This window comes from Elgaria multicarinata, chromosome 9 (assembly GCF_023053635.1).
Source record: "Elgaria multicarinata webbii isolate HBS135686 ecotype San Diego chromosome 9, rElgMul1.1.pri, whole genome shotgun sequence".
Classification (NCBI taxonomy): domain Eukaryota; kingdom Metazoa; phylum Chordata; class Lepidosauria; order Squamata; family Anguidae; genus Elgaria; species Elgaria multicarinata.
Window position 1 is genome coordinate 68489878 of NC_086179.1, and position 22708 is coordinate 68512585.

General features: G+C 38.5%; 1 protein-coding gene across 2 annotated transcripts; it reads left to right on the plus strand.

Moving 5' to 3' along the window:
* Positions 1-960: 960 nt before the first annotated feature.
* On the plus strand, positions 961-19801 carry ING3 (inhibitor of growth family member 3). 2 transcript variants are annotated; one of them, XM_063134060.1, is made up of 12 exons: positions 961-1143; positions 1332-1403; positions 4136-4236; positions 5731-5796; positions 7865-7961; positions 11457-11528; positions 11814-11933; positions 13553-13614; positions 14514-14704; positions 15946-16138; positions 17864-17902; positions 18789-19801. In XM_063134060.1, the coding sequence occupies exons 1-12, from the start codon at positions 1116-1118 to the stop codon at positions 18903-18905; spliced, it is 1158 nt and encodes a 385-aa protein (XP_062990130.1). In that variant the 5' UTR covers positions 961-1115; the 3' UTR covers positions 18906-19801. The 2 variants fall into 2 exon arrangements, with proteins under 2 accessions (XP_062990130.1, XP_062990129.1); XM_063134059.1 differs by having other exon boundaries at positions 962-1143; positions 13454-13614.
* Positions 19802-22708: the final 2907 nt, after the last annotated feature.

Sequence of the window (22708 nt, forward strand, 5' to 3'; positions counted from 1 at the left end):
AGCTTAATTTAACAATGTGCGCTTTAAACTGACTGGAAAGACTTTGCAACGAGAGATATCATACTATCAAAACGGTTCCTTATACATGACCAAACTGGCAGAGAATTTAAGAGGCGCAGTTGAAGCATTGTCTCTGAACTGTCTTTGGGGCAACTCCCTTCCCTTGCACCATGCTAAGCTTTTGGCCACTCAGTTTGATGTGGGTGTGCATGTGTGTTATTGTTATGGGCTGGTTTTCATGGTCAAATACTGTATCCACCAGCGTAACCCTTCTCTTTTCATATTATCCCAAGGCTTCCAGAGAAACACATCAGCATATTGTTTTAAATGCACCTCATTTATGAAAGCTTACCTTAGCAATGTGCCTCACTGAACACAGTGGGACTCACTTCTAAGTCAACTTGCACACATGATCCTGCTGTCAGTCGCATTATTTTAATATTTAATTGGGGTTGCTTTTTAATCACTTGCGCTCTTTTCAGTGATACAATCGTCGAAGTTACTGCACCGCTGGCCAGATTTTTGACGCAATGGCTCCCTGGTTGACAAAAAATTAAAACTGATAGCTGGGAGTAAGCCCCACTGAACTCAGCGACACATGCTTACTTCCAAGTAAGCTACGAAAGCTAACTGAGCAACACCATGCATGCTTACTTCCATATAGTACTCATAGCCGCCTCACAACTGGAGAGCTCCCGCTAGGCAGCGGCCCAACCACAACCCACCATGGGACAATTCCGACTTCCCCGCGCCGTTAAGAGCATCCAACTGCTAATACTACGTCGACACCGACGCTTATCGGGATATGTAGTCCGTGCGTGTTCCCTCCCTTCGGCCACGGAACTACTTTTCCCAGAAAGCAACGGGACGGCGCGAGCCGCAAGCCTACGTCAGATGCTCGGGGAGCCAATCGCGTCGCGGCCGAAGCGAGCGCCGTCAGCCGCCAATGTTGTTTTCGCTGAGTCGAGCGGCTGGTGTTGTCGGCGGCGCCGGCGCCATATTGGAAGGGACGAGGCGGTGTTTTTTTTCCCCCTTCACCCCACCCAAACCCCCCTTCTCGCCCGTCGTAGAAACAACGGAGCCCCCTGAGCGCGGGGTTCGCCGCCATCGCCGCCATGCTGTACCTGGAGGACTACCTCGAGAGTGAGTCTAGTGGGGAGCGCGGCGGCGGCGGCGGGGAGGGGGGGCACCAGGCCCGAGGGGAGGGGGGAGGGGGGAGCGGAGAGCGTAGCGGAGGCTCCGCCCACCTCCTCTTCCTCCTCCTCCCTCCCCCCCCTTCCATGTCGGCGGCCGCGTCTGACTGACTCGCTCCTTCTCCCCCCTCCCTGCAGTGATCGAACAACTTCCCATGGATCTCCGCGACAGGTTCACCGAGATGCGCGAGATGGACCTGCAGGTGCAAAGTACGTGAGTCAGCCCCGCCCACAGACCGCCTCCCTGGCGCGGCCTCACGCGCAGCCCCACGAGCCAAGGGAAGGGAAGGGAAAGGAAAGTTCGCCTGCGCGAGCGGCGTAGGCAGCGTCGCGCCGGCCCCAGGCGGAAAGCAAGTCCCGGTCGCGCTCTTGGGCTCCGCTGCTGTGTCCCCTTGCTGAGCGAGCCCCGTTGGACTTCTGAGTAAACGTGCCTGGGGTTGAGTCCTATGGAAATTAAGCAGGAAATAAGATCTTTTGAACTCAGTGGGGCTTTCAAGAAAACTTGTTCAGTTACAGGGAGTTTGACTAAACACTAAAGCGTTACAACATGGTGGGAAGGGAGGGGTTCGTCCCACCTTTCATGACAGGATTTATATAAGTTTTATTAATTAACCCTTTTGCAGAATAGTCTTTAAGTCCTTTGGACTATATGTCACGAAATGCAATTCATTAGAGCCACCTAAGCATTATATATCCAAATACAAGACTTAGGAAAGCCATATGACACATGCTTTATTATAAAGAGAAGAAAGCAAAGCAAGATTTTTTTTCATAGATAGTTATGCTGTAATGCCACAAATAAATATACGTTATATTAAAAGTGAAGAGTGCTCTCTTTTGCACTAGCCAGTCAGGTAGGTAGTTTCATATTCTTTGTTTTCTGGACACACACACAGCCATACTTACATGCACAGATATTTCCATTTTTGCAAAACGAAATATGGAGTCATTATTTTTTTAATGTAGGAGTTGCTGATACTGGGACCGTTTTTGCCCCCTGTGCAGCTCCCCCTTCATTAAAAAACAAAGTGTCCATAGAGGCTATGGAGTGCCAAGACCTAATTTTGACCCTATGGATGCTCCGTAACCACTACAAACATTTTTCACCTGAAAAAAAGGTCTGCCCTCCATTTTGGGGGAAAGCAGAACATGTATGTGACCTTCTAAGTGGCTGTCTCATTAGCTATTCTGATGTGTTAACTAAATGAAAGAGTACTTAATTATTTGCCATGAGCAAATAATTTCTTCTAGGTAAATAATTTCTCTATACCGACCATGTGGCATAAATTTCATATAGGAAAACAATTAAAAAAACAAACATATCCACCAGGCCAGAAAAAAATCTAGCAAGGCTAAAATTCAGTGTTGAGCGAAAAGACAAAAATTGAAAAGTTTTTCTATTCTGTTTACAGTTATAGACATTAAGGCTGCAACCTGTTTACCTGATAGTAAATACGTTTGCATATAATGGGACTTACTGCTGAATAACCAATCATAGTTTTGTATTTTTGAGGCTGCTGTCCTGTGCACATTTATTTGGGAGTAAGCCTATCAAATGCAAAAGAACTTATTGCTGAGTACACATGCATAGAATTGATATTCTTGTCAGTTTCACATTTTCTTTAAGGTGGCATGGATCTGATACCCAGATGCTAGTGTGAACTAAGTTAATCCAGTATAATAGGTGTGCACTGTTCCAATTTCTCCACAGAATTCAAAATGCATTGAGCCATAAAATACCAGTAGTCTTGCTTACATTCTTCTCAGCTCTTGTGTTTCTCTCTTGTGGACATAATGAATGTACAGCTTTATTCTAAGGGCATTACTTGGAAGTATGTTCTCTTCATTTCTGAGGGACTTTTTCCAAGTAATATCTCTGGGTTCAGGTGCCTATGTGTAAACAGTCTTCTTGAGAAAACTTTGAAAGTAGTTTTGTTTTGAAACAATTCCTTGACAGCACCTTCATTGATGGATCATACTGATATAACCCTAGAAGCCCTTTTTTACAGGCAGTTGATATGGCTTTGGGTGTCAGTGATATTTTCTTAACATAAACTCAAACATTTGCTATTAAGGAATTTTATTTTCTACCTTAGCAAGTAAAACAACCAAGAAAAATCTCTTAGTGTTAGTGTTTGTATGTTCTTTGTTAAATATTTATACTTTAATTCACAAACTGCTTGCTCTATAGTAGTTTTGACGGAGAAAACTGTTTTAAACATTTGCTTTTATTTCTTCCTGTGCTGTAATGTTACTTTTCCTTGAGAATTCTCTGAAACTTTTGATTGTGCTGCACTTGACACTCAATTTTGAATTAAATTTGCTTCAACTTGATGAAAGATGCAGCTGTTCCAGTGCATATTGTCCCACAGTTCTCAGTGAGGCTTGCTCCCAGTTAAGTTTGCATACAATGGAGCTGTTCAGCACAATTGTTTGCATGTTAATCAGAAGTAAGTTCCATTTAATTCTGTGGGGTGCATTCCTACGTAAATGTACATAGGATCGCAGCCTTTACCTTGTTGGGTTAATTTTTTCTCCTTGCTTGATGCAAAAAAATCAGCAGTTAATCCTACGCTGGAGTTGATCTGTTTGCTGCAGGTTTCAGGGTCAGGCCCATCTTCCCTAAAACGTTCAAAAGTAAACCTTATTCTTTGTGGTGGAACTCATCTCCCACTTAGCTACCTGTTTATTTGAGGATAAGTCTTGCTGAACTCATTGAGACTTACTGCTGAGAAACATTTTTAGAATTCTGCTGTACACACCTCAACATCTTAAAATGAGATTAATAGAAAAGCCAAATTACATTTCATGACCACTACTGGGTGTTAATTTTCTGAATAATGTAGCCAAAAGTATATTTACCTATTTCTATTTTCCTATTACAATTCATTACATATTTATAGAAGATAAATGAATGTCCTCTAATGTTCTGTATGTTTAAGATGCAATGGATCAATTGGAGCAAAGAGTAAATGAATTTTTTATGAATGCAAAGAAAAACAAACAGGAATGGAGAGAAGAACAAATGACTTCTATTAAAAAGGTAAGAATAAGGCAAACTGATCAAAATAAACTAAACTTCCAAACTAGACTTTGAATTGGTTCTGATGCTACTCCTGACAATAGACTTGATGAAAAACTTTTCACATAGTCTACTCATGTAAGTATTGTAAAGTGGGAGCCACAAATTCATAGAAGACTATAGCTCCTTTCTGTTAAAAGTGAAAAGGCAATTTGTGATTTTTTATTGTCCAACCTGTGTTCCTTTTTTAAAAATTAACTTTGAGGCTTGGGTCTATGGAACTCACTGCCACAGTTTTCAATAAAGGTCTCGATTAGATGTCACCACTAGGGAATGCGGCCTTAGCTATAAAACCTTTTAGGTGCTGCTACTAGAATTAACCTTCTCTACCTAAAAGAAACTCAGTAGCCTGCTTCCTATGGTGCAGGCATAAGACTGACACCACTGCTAGAGATGACCTTTCAAAATGAACAAAAAATAAGTTGTTCATTAATGGAAATCATTTACAAAAGCAAATAAGATATCACTCTTCAAATAATTGGTTGAGATTACTTAAAGGTTATTAAACTAAATATGGTTGCTTATCATGCCTAATAGGTGAGAGAGTCTTTCCCAACTAAATAAAATCTCAGCAGCTTTTCCTTCAGATCAGCTTTTTCTAAACTGCATCCCACAGACAGGAGAAATTTAGGAATTTGATTAAATTTCCTTACAAACAGGAACAGATGCTGTACACTTGTCTTCCTCTGTCTCCAGTTCTTCCGGCTTCTAGGATGAGTCAGATGTATTGGGCTACTTGCTAGAGTTCCCAAGATCTTCTCCAAAATTGAATTTGGCCCTCAGGGTGAAATGAGTTTCCCTATCCCTAGTTTAGGATTGCTTTGCTTGTACTGTAAACTTGGAATAATAGTAGAACAAGCTCACAAGGCCACCAAAAGCAATTGATATGAAGATAGATTTTAATGGATTACCAGAGCGTGAATCATGCCTTTGGAAACAGTTTCTGGGGTTTAGGTGAGCTTCATATTTTAACGTCAGAATGCCTAAACGTGCAGACCAACAATCATTCCAATTATTCAATCTTCAAGGAAGCTCTATTTTAATGTAGTTTATTTATTACATTTATTTATTACATTTACTGTATTTTCTGGCGTATAAGACTACTTTTTAACCCAGGAAAATCTTCTCAAAAGTTGAGGGTCGTCTTATATGCCCAGTATAAGATGACGTTTTAACCCAGGAAGATCTTCTCAAAAGTTGGGGGTCGTCTTATACGCCCAGTCGTCTTATACACCGGAAAATACGGTACATACCACCCCATAGCCGAAGCTCTCTGATCATCAGGTAACATCACCCTAACTTTAGTTTGCTGCTATTATTATTATTATTATTTATTACATTTATATACCGCCCTATAGCCAAAGCTCTCTGGGAAATTTACAAAAGTTACAAATTATTATTAATTTGTAATAATAACTAAAAATGATTAAACTTTTATTATTTCCCCCCATACAGGATTACTATAAAGCTCTAGAAGATGCAGATGAAAAAGTGCAGTTGGCCAATCAAATATATGATTTAGTAAGTAAAATACAGAACTTAGAACTGATTTAGCTACTGGACTTCAATTAATCTGTATTTTTAAAACTTAACACTCGTCATTCTTAACATTTCTTATCACATTCTTGTAAATATTTTTGTGTGTGTGTCTTTTTTATTGTGAATATTAACAAAACAAAAAATAAATCGTGAAAAGGAAAACAAAGAAACACACACACACATATATATGTGTGTGTGTGTGTGTGTATATATGAGAAAGGTTTATACTCTAGTTTCTCGTATAAATCTTTCGCCTTTTACTTGTAAATATGTAATAATGCATTTATTATGGCTTCCTTTTTGACCTTCGGCTAACTCGTTTGTATATATATTTATAATCTTTTAAAGAGACTGTTATAAACAACCAAAATTCTTAAATACAAAACCAGTTTAGTATTCTAATCCATTATCGTCTTAATATTGTAAACTAAGGTTCACTTTAGATAAATAAACACAAAGCTTTGGGAGCACCCAGTGGGATTTCTGGGTTTCTTAAAACTTTAAAAGCAATCTCCTATGCATTCCATCTCACATATTTCTTTTGAAAGCCCCTCAACTTCAAAACAAGCTTGTCCTGGCAAGGGGGACAGCTATATGTGGAACTAATTCAACCTTGTTGGACACAGAACTAGTTGTAGTTTTCTAGTCACAGCCATCCATTGTAGCCATTTGGGTACATCATATATTAAAAGTTTCTGGAAAACATAACAGTGTTCATAATTTTGTATTTTTTAAAACAATTCTTAATTTCCACCAAAAAAAATAATAATCTTAATTTCTTTTAAAAAATCTTATTAATAGGACTAGGCCCATGAGATGTACATGGCTTGTATATGATTGCTTAAATCTTTAAAATGTTTACACAGTTGTAAGGCTCATTTTATTTTATTTATTTATAGGCTGTCCTATAATATAATTTTTGGGGCAGCTCATAACAAGAAATAAAACAAATTTAATAGCAGTAATAATATAAATACAACATAAAAACAGGTACAGAAATTAAAAATAGCTCTTAAAAGTTAAAACAGATTAAAGGGACTGAGGAAAATAATACAACGTGTTGCAGTAGTCCAAAAGGGAGATGACCTGGGCATGGGTAACTGAAGACTTGTAGCTGGTGTAACAGCCTAAGCTTGAAGCCACAGAGCACTGTTTAACAGTTTAGGCTTGTACACAAGCTACAATAACAGTGCTGGATTAGTGAGCACTACTTCCTATGAGCCTGATAAGTTAGGTCTGGGATAAGTAACCCTCTTGATGTTTTGGACTACAGCTCTCCAAATCCCTGACTATTGGCTATGCTGGCTGGAGCTTATGAAATTGTACTCCCTAGCCCTGCTTTAAGATGAGCGCAATCCCCTGTAGAATAGTTTGAACATTACTTGGGCAGATAAACAAACCCCTTAAGAGTGCCCCTGCCATGTCTGGATTCAGGTTGTGAATTCTCATCCAGTCGATGACTTCTTTTAGGCACTGATTTATTACTCCTATTGCCTCACTTGTAGAAACAAGTAGAATTGAATGTTTTCTACAGATTGGTGATACTTCATTCAAAATGTCTAGATGACTTCACTTAGCAATTTCACATAGATTTAGAAAAGTATGGGAGGATAAAATAAAACCCCTGCCAGAGGCACTAAGAAATACCTCAGCACCACCTTCTGCAGTCAAGTTATCTAGGTCTGACCAGAACCACTGGAAAGCAGTAGTCCCCAATATGGACAGCCTCTCCAGAATTCTGCCATAATCGTTGGTACAAGGTTCAGAAAATTAAGTTGGCTTACTTCTAAGTAAGAGTCCATAGGATTAAGATCATGCAAAGCAATCCTATTTATGTTTACTCAGAATTAATCCCCATTGAAATCAATGAGGCTTACCTCTAGTAAGTGTGTGTATGTAGTGGTTTTTATGCTAAGCAATTCTATTATGCAGTTTCTTGTTGATGATATATATAAAAATGTGTCAACTTATTCACAACTTTTTTATTCTCTGAAGATATAAAGGTGGCTGGAAAGTAGTTTGACATTTTGAAAATCTGTTCTTAAATTAGGTAGACCGTCACTTAAGAAAGTTGGACCAGGAGTTAGCTAAATTTAAAATGGAGCTCGAAGCGGATAATGCTGGTATTACAGAAATATTGGAAAGGCGTAAGTATGTGTTATGGTCTTTTAGAATTTTGCCAGTGCATAATCTTGGATTGGCCACGTTCAGACAATCAGATTTTGGGTTTATAAGGGGGGACATGCACAAGCCCTTTGCTCCTGCTTCATTGTTTCTTTCGAGCAACCAAACAATTCAGGAAGCCATAATCATAGTTCCTTCTTCGTGGCCTCACTGCACCACACATATGGGCTCTGGGCCTATGTGGAGCCTCGATTCGGTAAACATCTATAGCTGAGGAAAGTTTTGGCAGGAACCTTCTCCCACCATTCTATTGTGCATATTCCAGTGGGTTCCCACCAATCTCCTCCACCTTACTAATCAACTCATTAGGAACTTTGTCTGTAAGCTTGCGAGTTTAGTTGGCACTGAAGTCTTTCTTTGTTATTCTTAGTTTGTTTTTCCACTCTGTGTTCATTGTTTGCTGGCAAGTGGCCATCATGGGCATGTGGCCCCAAAGGCCCCCTTCAGAAAAGGCGTCAGATGTGGCAATAAATTGTCCCCGTCAATTAGTCTCTCCCTCTGTTTCCTATGTCTATGAAGTCCCATGTCACTGAAACCTGCCCACATTGCCAGTCCTTTTTGAAGCAAGTCTGAAGGAACAGATCTGGCAGATTCAAGGTGGTGCTATCGAAAAGGGCATTGGAGGCCACAGACTTCCAGAAACAACATCAGAGGTTAAGGTTACTCCTTCTGATTCTACGTTTCTCATTGGTTCTGGATCTCATATCTTGCGACCAGGGTAAATCAGACACCCCAATCTACCAATGCTGAGTTTGACAATGTGGAGGATTTGGTACCAACCAGTCAAGCGTTGAGTCCAACAGAAATACAACTAGTGTTGGATGAGGCAAGGAAGCCGACTATCAGCTGCTCTTATTCTAAAAAATGGACAGTGTTTGCAAGATTTGCTGTGGTCAGTTACTGGGAAGTAACTGACCACTGATATCCTTCATTTTCTTCACCAGTTTGGGAAAGGAGTGAAATACTCATCTATATGAGTATATTTAGTGGCAATTTAGACTGTCTGAGGGCCGATTCAAAATTTCTCTGCTGTGGCCTGAGAAATCTTGCCGCACCTGTACAGCCTCTGGTCCCACAGTGGAGTCTCTCTAGTACTTCAAAGTGTGACATCAAAACTATTAGAGCCACTGAATACAATTGACCTCCGTTTGCTCTCTTAGCCTGGTGGCAATCATGTCCTCAAGGAGAGTTGGTGAACTTTGTGCTTTATGTATTGACTCTCCATATCTCATCTTCCACAAGGACAAGGTTGCCCTTAGGCCAGAATGTTGTGTTTCTTCCTAAAGTGGTATCAAAATTTCATTTCACCAATCTATTATGTTACCAGCTTTTTCCCATCTTCTAAGTTGGATTTGGAAAAAAGGATGCATGCTTTGGATTTATGTAGGGCCTTAGTGTTCTACAGATCCAGGACTGAATTGTTTCAAAAGACGCAACGTCGCTTTGTGTCCTATGGAGGGCCCAAGAAGGGCCTCCCAGTATTGTCTCAATGACTGGCTTCGTAGGTAGTGCAAAAACCATACAGTTGGCATATGAGGTTTCTCAGTTCAGGCACACTCGATGAGAGTAATGGCAGCATCTGCAGCCTTTGGGAAGGCTGTACCATTACTAGACTTGTACAAGATGTAAACCCTTAACTTTTCTGAAGCATTATAAACTTGATGTTTGAGCTCGATCATGTGTTTTTTGACAAGCAGTTCTATCATCAGCCCTATAATGACATACCTACTCACCTCTGGTAAGTCAGCTTGTTAGTTGTTCTTATATGTAATGCACAGACACCACAAAGAAAAATTGAAGGTTGCTTACCTGTAACTATACCCTGTTTCCCCGAAAGTAAGACATCCCCCGAAAATAAGACCTACTTCCAGTTTTGCCTCTCGCTGTAATATAAGGCATCCCCCCGAAAATAAGACCTTTTTTTTTTGTTCAACAATAAATGTGTACCGTATTCTTCTTCATGGAAAAATAAGACATCCCCTGAAAATAAGACCTAGCGCATCTTTGGGAGCAAAAATTAATATGAGACACTGTCTTATTTTCGGGGAAACAGGGTAGTTCTTCAAGTGGTTGTCTGTGCATTCACACAACCCACCCACTGTCCCCACTTCAGTGTTGATGTCGTGATCAATGTCAGTCCAGAGTGATTTTGTCAAGGAACCCACTGGGACATGCGCAATATGATGATGGGAGACAATTTCCTGCCAAAACAAGTCAAGATTAGGAAGCCAACCTTAAACCATTGCTTCTGAATTTGGAAGCCATTAACCATAGTTGGGTTTGTACAACCACGGGCAAAATAAGCCAACGTGACTTCTCCCTGCATCTCAGTATGTGCCATACATGTGCCGGTTCTTTACATTATTACCTGTGCTGCAGCATGGGTTGGCATATTGTCCGAATGTGGCACAGCAGGGGTAGCTTCATACCCACCCCACAACCCCTACTACACATCGTTGTTTGTAGGGTGAGTACAAAGCCACATTGCATGCCGCGTCGGATAACATTCCAATCCGCGCTGCAGTGCGGGGGGTTGTGAAAAAGAACTGGTGCATTGTGCAGCACACACAGGGCTGTGGGAGAAGCTGCAATGGCTTCTTTTACCACCACCCCCAATGGTTGTGCAAACCTGGGCAGTTTCTAAGTTGTCATTTTGTTTGTTTTCCTGCTCACGCAAACGGCTTGTATGGATTTGCAGAAAGCTCATGCATATCAGCCAGGACTTTATCATCCAAACTGGGTCATTATGTTAGTACTGCAACAACATGTTTTCTCCGTTTCGTCTCTCTTTGTCACAATAAACCATAACTAATAAGACTGTGGCTCAGACATGAGAATTTATTTCTTCTAAAAACAAAACAAGTAGCATGAACAAGAGCAAAAGCTACGTTGGAGGTAGATATTAGCGCTGTGTCAAAACACACCTGCCCTTTCATGGCTGTGCTATTTCTTTTACCAGTTTCCCCATTCTGTCCTTGCAGCCTCTCCAGCTGCTTGAGCTTCTCAGAAAGTCCCCTAGAAAACTTCTGCAGGACTTCTTCCTTTGGGGCTTTCCAGCATGGTTGGAAAGCCCCATATACAGAATGTGTATCTGTTTCTTCTCTACATATTCATATTGGTTGGGTTTCTTTGCAGGACTCAAGATATTACTGGTTTTAATTTGATAACAAAATAAACCAGGATACAGAACAGAAATCTTCCCAGAAATCTTCCCCAGTTCTGCTGACTTATCTTTTGCAGATGAAAATAAAATAAAGTTTACTCTAAAAATAGTAAAGGCTAACGAAACAGCAGTTTTTAAGTGGTCATAACTGTATTTTGCTCTTAATCTGTTCTAAGAACTAAATATCTGTCCTTAGGATTTTAACCATCACTTTTTAATCTTTGTAAACCACCCAGAGAGCTTCAGATATTGGGTAATATATAAATAAAATAAATAAAAACTGTTTTATCAACAGGTTCTTTGGAACTGGATACACCATCACAACCACTGAATAATCATCATGCTCATTCACACACTCCAGTAGAAAGTAAGTTGAATATTTCAGTCTTTGATTTAGATTTTTTATGAATGTAAGAAATAATTTCATAGAATTATTCTTCTAAAAAATGCCTGTCTTAAGAACTATAACCATCACCAGAAGTTGGCACAGTCTTTTGAATGAAGTCCTTGGACTGAGATTTTTTGTTTGTTTTTATGGTGGGGCCAAACTGTGTCCGCTTAGTTTTTTAGTGTTATGCCTTTTGCGTGTAAACCCATCAAATATCGTTTTTTGATTACTAGACCATTTTTGTTTGCTTGTTTCTTCATATAGAACGGAAGCATAATCCTTCATCTCACCATGCAGCAGCAGATCATGTCCCTGAAAAGAAGTTTAAGTCTGAAGCTCTTCTGTCAACTCTCACGTCAGATGCCTCTAAAGAAAATGCATCAGGTAATTACAATTTCAAATGTAAGTTTCAGGCATGCATATTAAAATGAGGTTATTCTCTTTCATGTTCCATAAACAGTAATGGAATTGCTTTGCAGTTAGAAGAAAGGCATGTGCTATCCCCCCCCCCTTTCAAGGGTTCTTTATCATAACACTAATAGATAAAAGTTGTGTAACAGATCAGGTGCATAAACATAAAGCATAAATACAGTTCCTATAGTTAAAGGCAGCTGCATCCCAAAGTTGGTTTATATTATATTATATTATATTTATTTATTTATTTATTACATTTATATACTGCCCCATAGCCGAAGCTCTCTGAGTTGATTGAATTCAGTATGGTATGGTATGGTATATGGAGTAAGTAGAACCGGAATGCTGGTGTTATGGCAGCTTTCTGGAGAATACCTATTTTGAATTACAAGTATAGATCTCTGACAGAGAAAAGGGTAGGGCAAAGTCAAGAATCCCTCCTCCTCTTTATACCTTCCCTCTCCAACCTCACCATGCTTCTCAAATCCTTGGAGCTGGTTTTGGGCAACTTTCTTGGGCAGAAGATCTGTGGCAGCTTTCCAAGTCACTGCAATGGGCATATATATGTGAATTCATCCCTCCTCCCCTTTGTCCTCAAATCTATCAAAGGGGATTTGTTTTGGGCTCAGGAGAAGAAAGTGGTAAGATGTAGTCAGCTCTTGATTGCACAGACTTGCTTCCTCTTCCTCAGAAATAGTGGTGAACATGGCTAGGAGACTGTGCAGGACAGGCAATCTGTATATCCTTGAGAGGAGCCACGTTACTAATATTCAGAGTGACAGTTGTCATAGGCCAGATTGTCTCTTTAATTATGGGAGATGACAATTTTTATTTGGCTCAGAAATATTTTAAGGCTTTTAATGACATTCATTTTCTTTCTAAGAAGTATATTTATCATTACACTATTTTGAAATGCATACTCTAGAAAGTGCAAGTGAATTGACCCACAAACGAATTGGATGTGACATCAAACAGAAGAACATTTTTTTTATTGAGCCAAAAGAATTCTACACAACATCTTTGACTTATTTTATTTTGGACTGTTAGCATCAAGTTGAACTTTGGAAAACAATTAGTTAATTATTTTATTACCATTAATTTGGTTGCCAAGACATGCATGCACTTTTGAGACTATGTATTATAGTGTTATCATCTTCATTAAAAGGATTACCCTGTACTCAATTTGAATACCAAAAGCACCGCTCTTTTAATCATTTTGTATGATTTATTGATATGTGAAGTGAAGACTCACTTTTCTCCAGAGTCTTTATTACACTTTAGCCCCGGAGTGAAAGAGCAAACGGGGAAATCTGATGAAAAGAGCAGTGTCAAGACTTTGCGTACATCATTATATCCTATGACTCTATAACTTAATTAGAGCACTGCCTAAATTTTCACTGGCGAATACAGCTGATTCTCAGCTTCTGAAATTTACATCTACTTTAGCTTTCACTTTGGACTATATAAATATGTTCCCTTTGTTCATCAAGGGTGTCGAAACAGTAATTCATCATCCTCATCCAACAGTGCATATAATGCAAATTCTTCTCAGCCATTGGCATCGTATAACCTGGGCTCATTATCTTCAGGAGCTGGAGCTGGAGCTGCTATTACCATGGCAGCAGCTCAGGCAGTGCAAGCCACAGCACAGGTAAGGAATTCAAAATATGTTTTTAAGTACCTGCCACAAGCAGTTTGAGTTTGGAGCAACTCTGACTTAATTTAGATTGTTTGGTAATAGTTTAAAATTGTTTAGATTTTCAATGATGTCATTTCTGTAAGCTGAAATTTACTGGCACTAGATTTTACAGGAAAAAAGACACTGGGCATTCTTTTTTTAAAAAAACCTTTCTACTAAAATATTAACTTAGTGTTTAAGGTGGTTTAAGTGCCATCTTGTGCATACTCATTTGAGAGTAAGTCCCATTGAAATGAGGTTTAAGTGACAGGTGGGAATATGCAATGTTTCTTCGGGCATGAAAAATCAAGTAACAGTTTTACTAGGGTTTTGTGAACACTAGTATATTCTTTAAATAATGCTATACAATCAAGGCATATTTCAAATGGGTTGGATCCAGAATCTGCTTTCCACAAGATGAAGGGATTTTCTGCTAGACAAAGGATTCTTCCTGTAGAAAGTATCCCCGTTCAATTGTGAGGGATCCACCCTTCCCCCGCCCCACATCACAGCTCACCCCATTTATCAAGGTCTCCTGACTGTGTATAATTTTCAAGGGGCCAGAGAAACTGCCATTGGAAGGAGGAGGTAGAGAAGTCTACTTCCTCCATTGTAGTTTGATCCAGCAAAATTCTGGTTTCAGTCCAATGTTTCTAAGCAGAACTCTATAAATTGGATCCAAAATTAATCATACTTAGTATTGAAATCAACAGGACTCAAATTAATCATAACTAGCTTGGCCTATCGATTTCAGCGGGTCTACTCTTAGCATGACAAAGTCTGGATCTAATTCTATATTAATATCCCTGTTTTTCATTTAGATGAATCAACCTTATATTAATATCCCTGTGGGTTTCCCCCCTCTTTTTTAGATGAAGGAAGGAAGGAGAACATCTAGTCTAAAAGCAAGTTATGAAGCCATTAAGAACAATGACTTCCAGCTTGGAAGAGAATTTTCATTATCCAGAGACACAGCTGGATATTCATCATCTGCTTTGGCATCTACATTATCACAGACATTGAGTTCATCAACTACAGATTCACGGAGTGGTCGAAAAAGCAAGTAGGTTAATAAAAATAGTTTCTTCTCTTCAGCTGGGACCAGTTAAGAATCAGGAGAAATCATTTATTGTCAGTCATGTTAAGCAGTTTTTAATAGAAAATGAATGTTGTGTTCTTATCCTGTTGCTACTTGCCCAGACCCCTTAGGAAGAGGCAAGCTATAAGTTTAAAAAAGAAAAACAACACATCGTCAAACTTGTGTGTGCGTGGTATTTATGCAGACAGCAATTTGGTTTATAAGGAATACCTACTAAGATAGAGTCCTTATTGAGGATAGTGCAGAGAAGTATACATATACATAATTACACAGTAGTAGTTGCTTCGCTTTCCTTCTGCCATCAGCTGAATTTAGTCACTCCTTTACTTGGTGGTTCCTTTTTAATAACCTGAAAGGGCTTCTAGTTCTTGAATACTAAACATATGATGTCTGCATTAAGTGGAAGAATTACATTTAAAAAAAAAGCCTTGTCAAGTGAAAGGACTGTTGGGTGGCTAGAATTGCTACAACAGAATAAAATTTGCTCTCATTTCTTTGAAACAAAGTTTTTCTAAGTGTTCTAAAGGGAATGTGATTTTTCTTAAACATTGCCACCCATTAATTGCTTCATAGCACTTACAAAAAGCCTAAAAGCCCCATAGAAGTTTAATAGGGATCTGCAAGAAAATGATAGATACTAATTTCAGTTGTCAGAAAGTCCAGACCAGTGAAGAAATTGATTGAGGCACCATGGTGGTTCTGAAATGTCAACTTAAACTAAATATAAACAATCAGTATTGCTGTTGAGACAGTAAAAAGCCAGCCTTTAAAGAACTTTCTTTTAACACAATCTTTTAATCATGGGATATAGTATAGTATAATATAATATAATATAATATAATATAATATAATATAATATAATATATAGAACTTTGCTGGGTAGTTTTACACTTCACTTTTTAATAGAAGACACAGTATGAGAATTTTAATATAAGGATTCTAACTTGTTCTTCAGGAACATTGTTTCTTAGTGTACTTGAGGGAAGGGTGGAATGGAGTATGTATTTGCTCATACAGCTGCCCATCTTGGAAATCCACATATTATTCAGATTTTCAGGGCTGTAAGTAAAAAAACGTTTACATCAGATATGCTTTATCGTCCCACAGCTTAACTAAAATTTCATTGTGGTGTATCTGTAGGTTCCCAGTACATGGTGCTTTATGGAATGTAAGAGGGGCAAAACCTGGATGTATTTATTTTTCAGAAGCAATAACAAATCTTCAAGTCAACAGTCCTCCTCATCCTCCTCGTCTTCCTCTTTGTCATCGTGTTCCTCATCCTCGGCTCTAGCACAGGAACTGTCTCAACAAACAGCAGCAATACCAGAATCAGAATCTAATAGCCAAGTGGATTGGACCTATGATCCAAATGAGCCACGTTACTGCATTTGTAATCAGGTATATTTTGCCAAATATGATGTTAAGCATTTGCTCTGAAAGTAGTAATATTATTTATTAAGTGCTTACAAAATCTCAGTACTGTAGAAATGCTAAAAGCAGAAGGCTTCAAACAAGCTAATGAGACAAGGAAGGAGGAAAGGAAATAAGATATAAAATGAAGAGGGAAATCAGATGGCAGGTCTGAATAAACAGATAGGTCTTTAAACATTTGTTTAAAAAGACAGAGTGAGGAAGAAGTTCAAATGTGTGGTAACAGGACATTTTTAGAGATAGGGTACCACGAGCAAAAAAATATATTGCCAATTGCATAACCTTAAACAAATTATCTAAAATCTAACCATAGTTTGAGGCATTTTAATGCTTTTGGAATTACTTCATTAGGGAGATAGTGGTGCAGTACTGATTCAGGTGATAGAGTCAACTGATTAAACTTTGGTTTTATTATTACTGTTGCTTCATTACACTGCTATTCTTTTTTGTGCACTATGCACTTTAATGCTGATCTCCCTTACTGATTTTCATCTACCAAAAAGCAAGGCATGTTTATTATCTCTTTTATTTTATTTCTGATAGCCAATTCCAGTCTTTAAAAAAATGATCCAACTCACCATTTTGGTCTTAGAAGCATTCTCTGTTGAGAAACAAACAAAACTGCAACAAGGACTGTTTGCCTAAATACCTACTGAACATAAGATTTGTGCTAATCTCACCTAAAGCAAGTGTGTGCAGCTAGATCTACAGATTGGGTTCCTTCAGATTTTTATCTCAAAATCTGAGGCATTTAAAATAAAAGGCAGACATTTTACCTAGAATAAGAAAAAAGTAACTTGTGCGTTTCTTACCTTGTTCTTGTAGAGAGATAGAGGCTCAATTCAGACAACACGTTTCTCTACGGTGGTTTTGGAACTCCACAGTGGAGTTTTTACCCCACCGTTGAGAAATGTGTTGTCTGGCTGGAAAATTCCATGCAACTGAGTTTTTTGGGAAAACACTCCGCACAGAATATCCATGCTGTGCAGAAGAGAGTTCCTACACAACCCTTGTGTGGCGGGCTCTGTAAAGTTTTCTGTTGCATTGAATTGACTTCCCACTGGCTACAGAGTTCACTGGCAAGAGCAGCGAAAGGAGCGAGGGCCCCTCTAGGAGAGCTGCTGGGATTGTGTTTTTGCAGCAATGGCTGATGGGATACCATTGGGAGGACCGGGAGAGGAGAGAGGGTAGAGGGTCAATCAAATGTCAACTCCACAGTAGCCCACATCACGCAATGGTGGAATTAGAACATGTTGTGTGAGGAGTACCCCCTAAAAACTCAACCATTGAGTGGAGTTTCCACACTGCGTTGACTAACGTGTTGTCTCAACTAAGCCATAATGTCCTCATAACTTTTTTTTTAAAAAAAGAAGCATTTATTTTCCTGAAGGCATTTTACTGAAGTGACTACTAAAACAAATTTAAAATTGATGCTACTGTGTTTAGTATCAATAAAGTAGAAAATCAAAACAGCTCTGGAGTATCTATTTTTCCTCCTCTGATGGGCCTCCTGTCTGGTCTGAGCCTTGTTAGAACATATACATGAATGGATAACAGGAATATATTTCCAACATATAACAGTTTGACATAGTATCATATTTATGGATTTTTAATAATAAAATATTTGATGTGAAATATTTCCTGGTCCTAGAAAATGTGTGTATTAATAGTGTGTGTTGTGTTCTTTCACAGGTTTCCTATGGTGAAATGGTGGGCTGTGATAACCAGGATGTAAGTATGAGAAAGCTTTTTAAAAATAGGGGTAAAGCTATGTTTCAGAAAATTCCGTTCTTCCCCCCCACCCCCATTTTAAACCAGAATGTTGAGTGATGTTCCAAAGAGATACTACATATCAGCAAAGGCTTGTGCATATACACCAGGTTTCACACTTTCTACCAGTGACTCGTAATGTAGCTGAATGAGTTAGAACCAGACTTAGTCATGCTTAGAGTAGATCCATAAAGTTAATGGGACATGTGAGTCATTATAAATTCAAGTCACATTGGTTGTAATGGATCTACTCAAAGCATACTTAAGTCTGAATGTAACCTATGGTCTTTAAATTTGCTTTAAATTTGTTTTGAGGGGCTGTTTGTTTGGCTTTGGAGTGAATAAGTATTGCAGCTGGAAGGTGAGGTCTTGGAAGCCTTGACCAGATCTACACCAAGCAGAATATAACACTTTGAAAGCTGTTTGAAAATGCTATATGGAATGTTTCCTGGGGCTCAACAGTTGTCAATGCCCTTCAATACCATTATAAAGCAGTAGCGTAGATCCTGCTCTTGTTTCACATACTGAATTTTCTGGATAAGGACCACAATATTTTTTTCAAGAATATTTCTATAGAAAAAATTATACTACTTATATCACACATAAGGTTACGCCTATTAAGCTTTCCATGCAGTTCAGGCTTTGATTTAATACTTATTCCATTGTTCCTAATATTATTAAAGATAATATTACATTTAAATGTGGAAGTTATTAAAACTAGTAATTTTATTTCTTTTTATATAGTAAAATGTGGCTATAAGTATCTGCCTAAATTTATACTGCTTAGAGGCTATTTTAGTGTTTTGTAATATGAATGCCATATATCTTCTGTTCACTTGTCTTACAGTGCCCAATAGAGTGGTTCCATTATGGCTGTGTTGGATTGACAGAAGCACCAAAAGGGAAATGGTACTGTCCGCAGTGTACTGCTGCAATGAAGAGAAGAGGCAATAGGCATAAATAAACAACCTATTCACTTCAGTTTAAAAAAATATATCTACTTTTGGGATATGGGGCGGGAGGGAATGCTTCTTTGCAGCCAGTCAAAGGAGGATGGATATAGCTGTCATAAAATGTTGACTTCTTAATTTTGCTAGCTGTGTTTTAATATTGTACCTAAATTATTTATGCACTACTCTTGTGCTATAAATACTTTTTTCCAGTTAGCCATGGATTGTTCCAGTGGCAAATGTAGGCAGGCATTTGTACTCGCAAACCATTTTCTTTAAGCAGTAGGCGGTCTACTATAATCCAGTCTTCAGATAATTCCAGCAAATTGAGATTTTGAATGGTTTTGTATTCAGCTGGCATTCTGCTGCATGTTCTGTACTCAAGAGCTGTTATGTGGAAGTTTGTGTATATAAGTGGTGCAGAAAGTCAGAATGTTAAGAGAATGGATTTTTTCAGATGCCTTTATAGCTTTGTTTCTTGTTGAAACTGAATTCAGCAGGCTGAAGAAAATGGTTCTTGTATACACTGGGCTAGTGTCCTCTAGAGTACCTGGTACATGAAAACAGGCTCTTGTACACATTAAACAAAAAACCCTGTACCACTAGTCTTTATATGTTTGGGGGCCATTCAGGGCACAAGTAATTAAAATGGTGTTAAAGTGATAAACCTTTTATACCAAATGTGTTTATTTTTGTGTGCAAGTGATCCTTTAAATTGAAACTGTATTAGGTGTTAACATTTAAAAAAAAATCAAACGCTAGTGTTAATGCTTTGCATACTTTATCAAAAAGTACAGTAAAACATTTCATGGAAGCTTTCATAATATGCTGTCTAACTGGAGGATTTTAAATAGTTTTTATTTTTTTAAAAAAATATATAAATAAAAGGTTTCCATCTCTAACATACTAAGCACTATGTCTGTTGTGTGGTTGTTTTCTCTGTCAGAATTTTCCCATTTTAAACATTAATACTACTTGTAGGTGCATTTAAGAAGAACAATTAAAATTAAAATGTTCTTATAAAACAAACCTCCAAAATTATATGGTACTCTTAGGAAACAGATACCTCAATTAAATAGTTTATTTAAATGAAAACCCATCACATAGTTGAACTAAGTTCAACTCACAATAAACCCACAGCAGAAGTGGTTTGAATCCAGATTTTTTTTCCTGCCGCCAGGAACCACCCACTAAATAAAGTTGTGCTCAGATCACTCCAGTGGTAGAAAGCTAGAGACGACTATATTTGTAGAATTTCCCTTCAGTTTCCACCTCTCACACTGCGCCAGAGGATCCTCCAGCCCCCCAGAGAAGGTTTTCAGGGGTCATTTGACACTCCAAGGGCAGGAGGAATAATTTTGTTTCCCTTCCCCTGTTCCACCAGGATAATTCTCCACCAGATCAAAAGGCTTCTGTTAATAGAAAGAGCACTACCATTCATCAGAATATCTGTGTCCAAACCAATGCTTGTAAAACTTGAATAATGCCTTTGAGATATTGAACTGTACAATATCAGAACCCCAAATCCGATATGAAGATGCATTTCTGTGTGTGGATCACTCCTTACAACAAGCAGTCAAGTTTGCACAGATGTAATCTGAATGTAATCCACAAGAGCCACTGGGTGGTTTTGGACAAGTCACCATGTCCCAGCCTAACCGATCTCACAACGTTGGGAGAATAAAATGATATAACCCTATGTAACCTTTTCATGCTGCTTAGGCCACAATGCATATGTAATAAATGAAATAAACACTACTCAAATGTGAATTTACGTGCAAGGCACGAAGAATAGCAAAAGTTTCAAAAGAGCATGGAAGCACTTCATGGAGTCCCCCAATGGGGTAAAAATTGATTGCAGACACTACCACTTCTCCTTGAGTGGGACAAAAGGGTAAGAGATGCAAGTGCTTGTGCTCCTGCATTTAACTGCATTACAGGTGTTATGTTTTTCACCTAAATTCTCTAGGGTTTTTAAATTAAAAAATGTTGGGGGCAAAAAACTCAGATCCCTAAAAGTTTTATTGCAACCATTTAAAATATTGTCAGCTTGATGTACAAAGATAAATCTGTCTTAATGGTGATCCAGTTTGGAAGTAAGTTCTGTTGAAATCAAGGAGATTAGTTTTGCCATTCCATGTGATCACCACATTCAAGCCATGGTTTGCTGCACATGCTGATGGCCATTTTGAATATTCAACCCCCAGAGGGTTATCATGTCATCCAAACCCAGGTGGCAAGCGTTGTATGAGGGTTAAAGAAGCCTCAAATAATTCTACATCAGATTATGAATTACGGTCTAATCAAGCCTCAAACAACAACAGCTGCTGAGAGAATTCTCCCCATTTCCATCTTGCACAGAGTAGTTTTTTATCACTACTGCTGAATGCTTTTGCAGAAATCCCGCTACCCACATCTTGGTTCAGCCATACAATTTTAATGTTCCTTTTGCAAGTGAGAGCATTATGTATGGAATGCCTCCTTAGCTGTTAAGCTTTTGTGGTCTGTTGTCTCAGAGCAAGTTTTTCTTTTTTTAGTATCTTCTGGGAAGTGTTATGACCAGTGCACATCATTGTGTAGCAGGTGGAACCCAAAACTGGATTTTGCCAGTTACCATCTCTGCTAGCGAATGACTATGGCCTTGAGATAAGCTTTTTAAAACCACATTTTCCTTAGATATGATGCTTAACATGTTTACATGTTCTTTTGGCATTGGAAAATTAAGGGTATCTTTCCAGGAGTAGGGAACCTGTAGCCCTCGACAGGTTGTTTGAACCTGACCCCCATCAGCTACAGCCAACACAGCCAAAGGCCAGGGGGGTAATGGGAACTGTAGTCCAGCATAATTTGAAGGGCCACAGGTTCCACATCCTTGCTTTACATTATTAAAAATGTGGTTATTGTGGGATTATTATCCTGGTCCATACGGTAAAACCTAAGGAGCCCTCATGGCACAATAAAGCAGTGAATTTTCAGATGCTATAGGATACTTCATCATTTTGTTTGCAGCAGGCATAACATGATGGCTCTTCTGGAATTGAAAGTAAAAATAGGATCACTTTATGGTAGCCATAGCTGCAGATAGCTCAATAAAGTTCAAAAGTACTTCGCTTTAATGGGATGATGCCCATGTTTTCTCTGTATGCAGCATAATAAATATATTTGCCTTGGACTTCCATGTGGGCAATAGTATTTTTTCACACATTACAATAACTGAATTGTTGGAAGATAATATAAGCAGTGCCAATGCTTTATAAAATTGCATGCCTGGGTATATTTGAACACATTTTTTTCTCGACAGTTCAAGCACCGTTAACCTTTAAATAAAAATTACACAATTCCAGGAATGTTTGCAATCAAGCCAGGATTAATTTCTCATCTTTTGTGAGGGGTTACTTACCATTAGCCTAAGGCAGATGTGGGTGAAGTTCTGGCTGTAACCATTAGAGGGTACTCTTGGCAGGCTTGGCTGCTTTGAAGTACGATGTATTCTAGTAATAAGAGGCTTTACACAGCCTGATCCTATGTATGTTTCTATGGAAGTCAGTCCGATTTAAGTTTAATGTTATGTATTTATTGAATTTCAATATACCTGTTTTGTATCATTTTTATTTGGGCACCACCTAGAGAGGATTTTTACCATTAAAAATGGCCTAAAAACAATTAAAAATCTATATAAATAAAAATGTAAATGTTCGTTCGAAACAGATGTTATATCTCCAAAAGTTCTTCACCGATTGCTTTGAAATTTTGACACAACGTTGCATTCGAATACGCAAGCGTTGTTATGTAACTATGTTCTATATGGGGTCAAAAG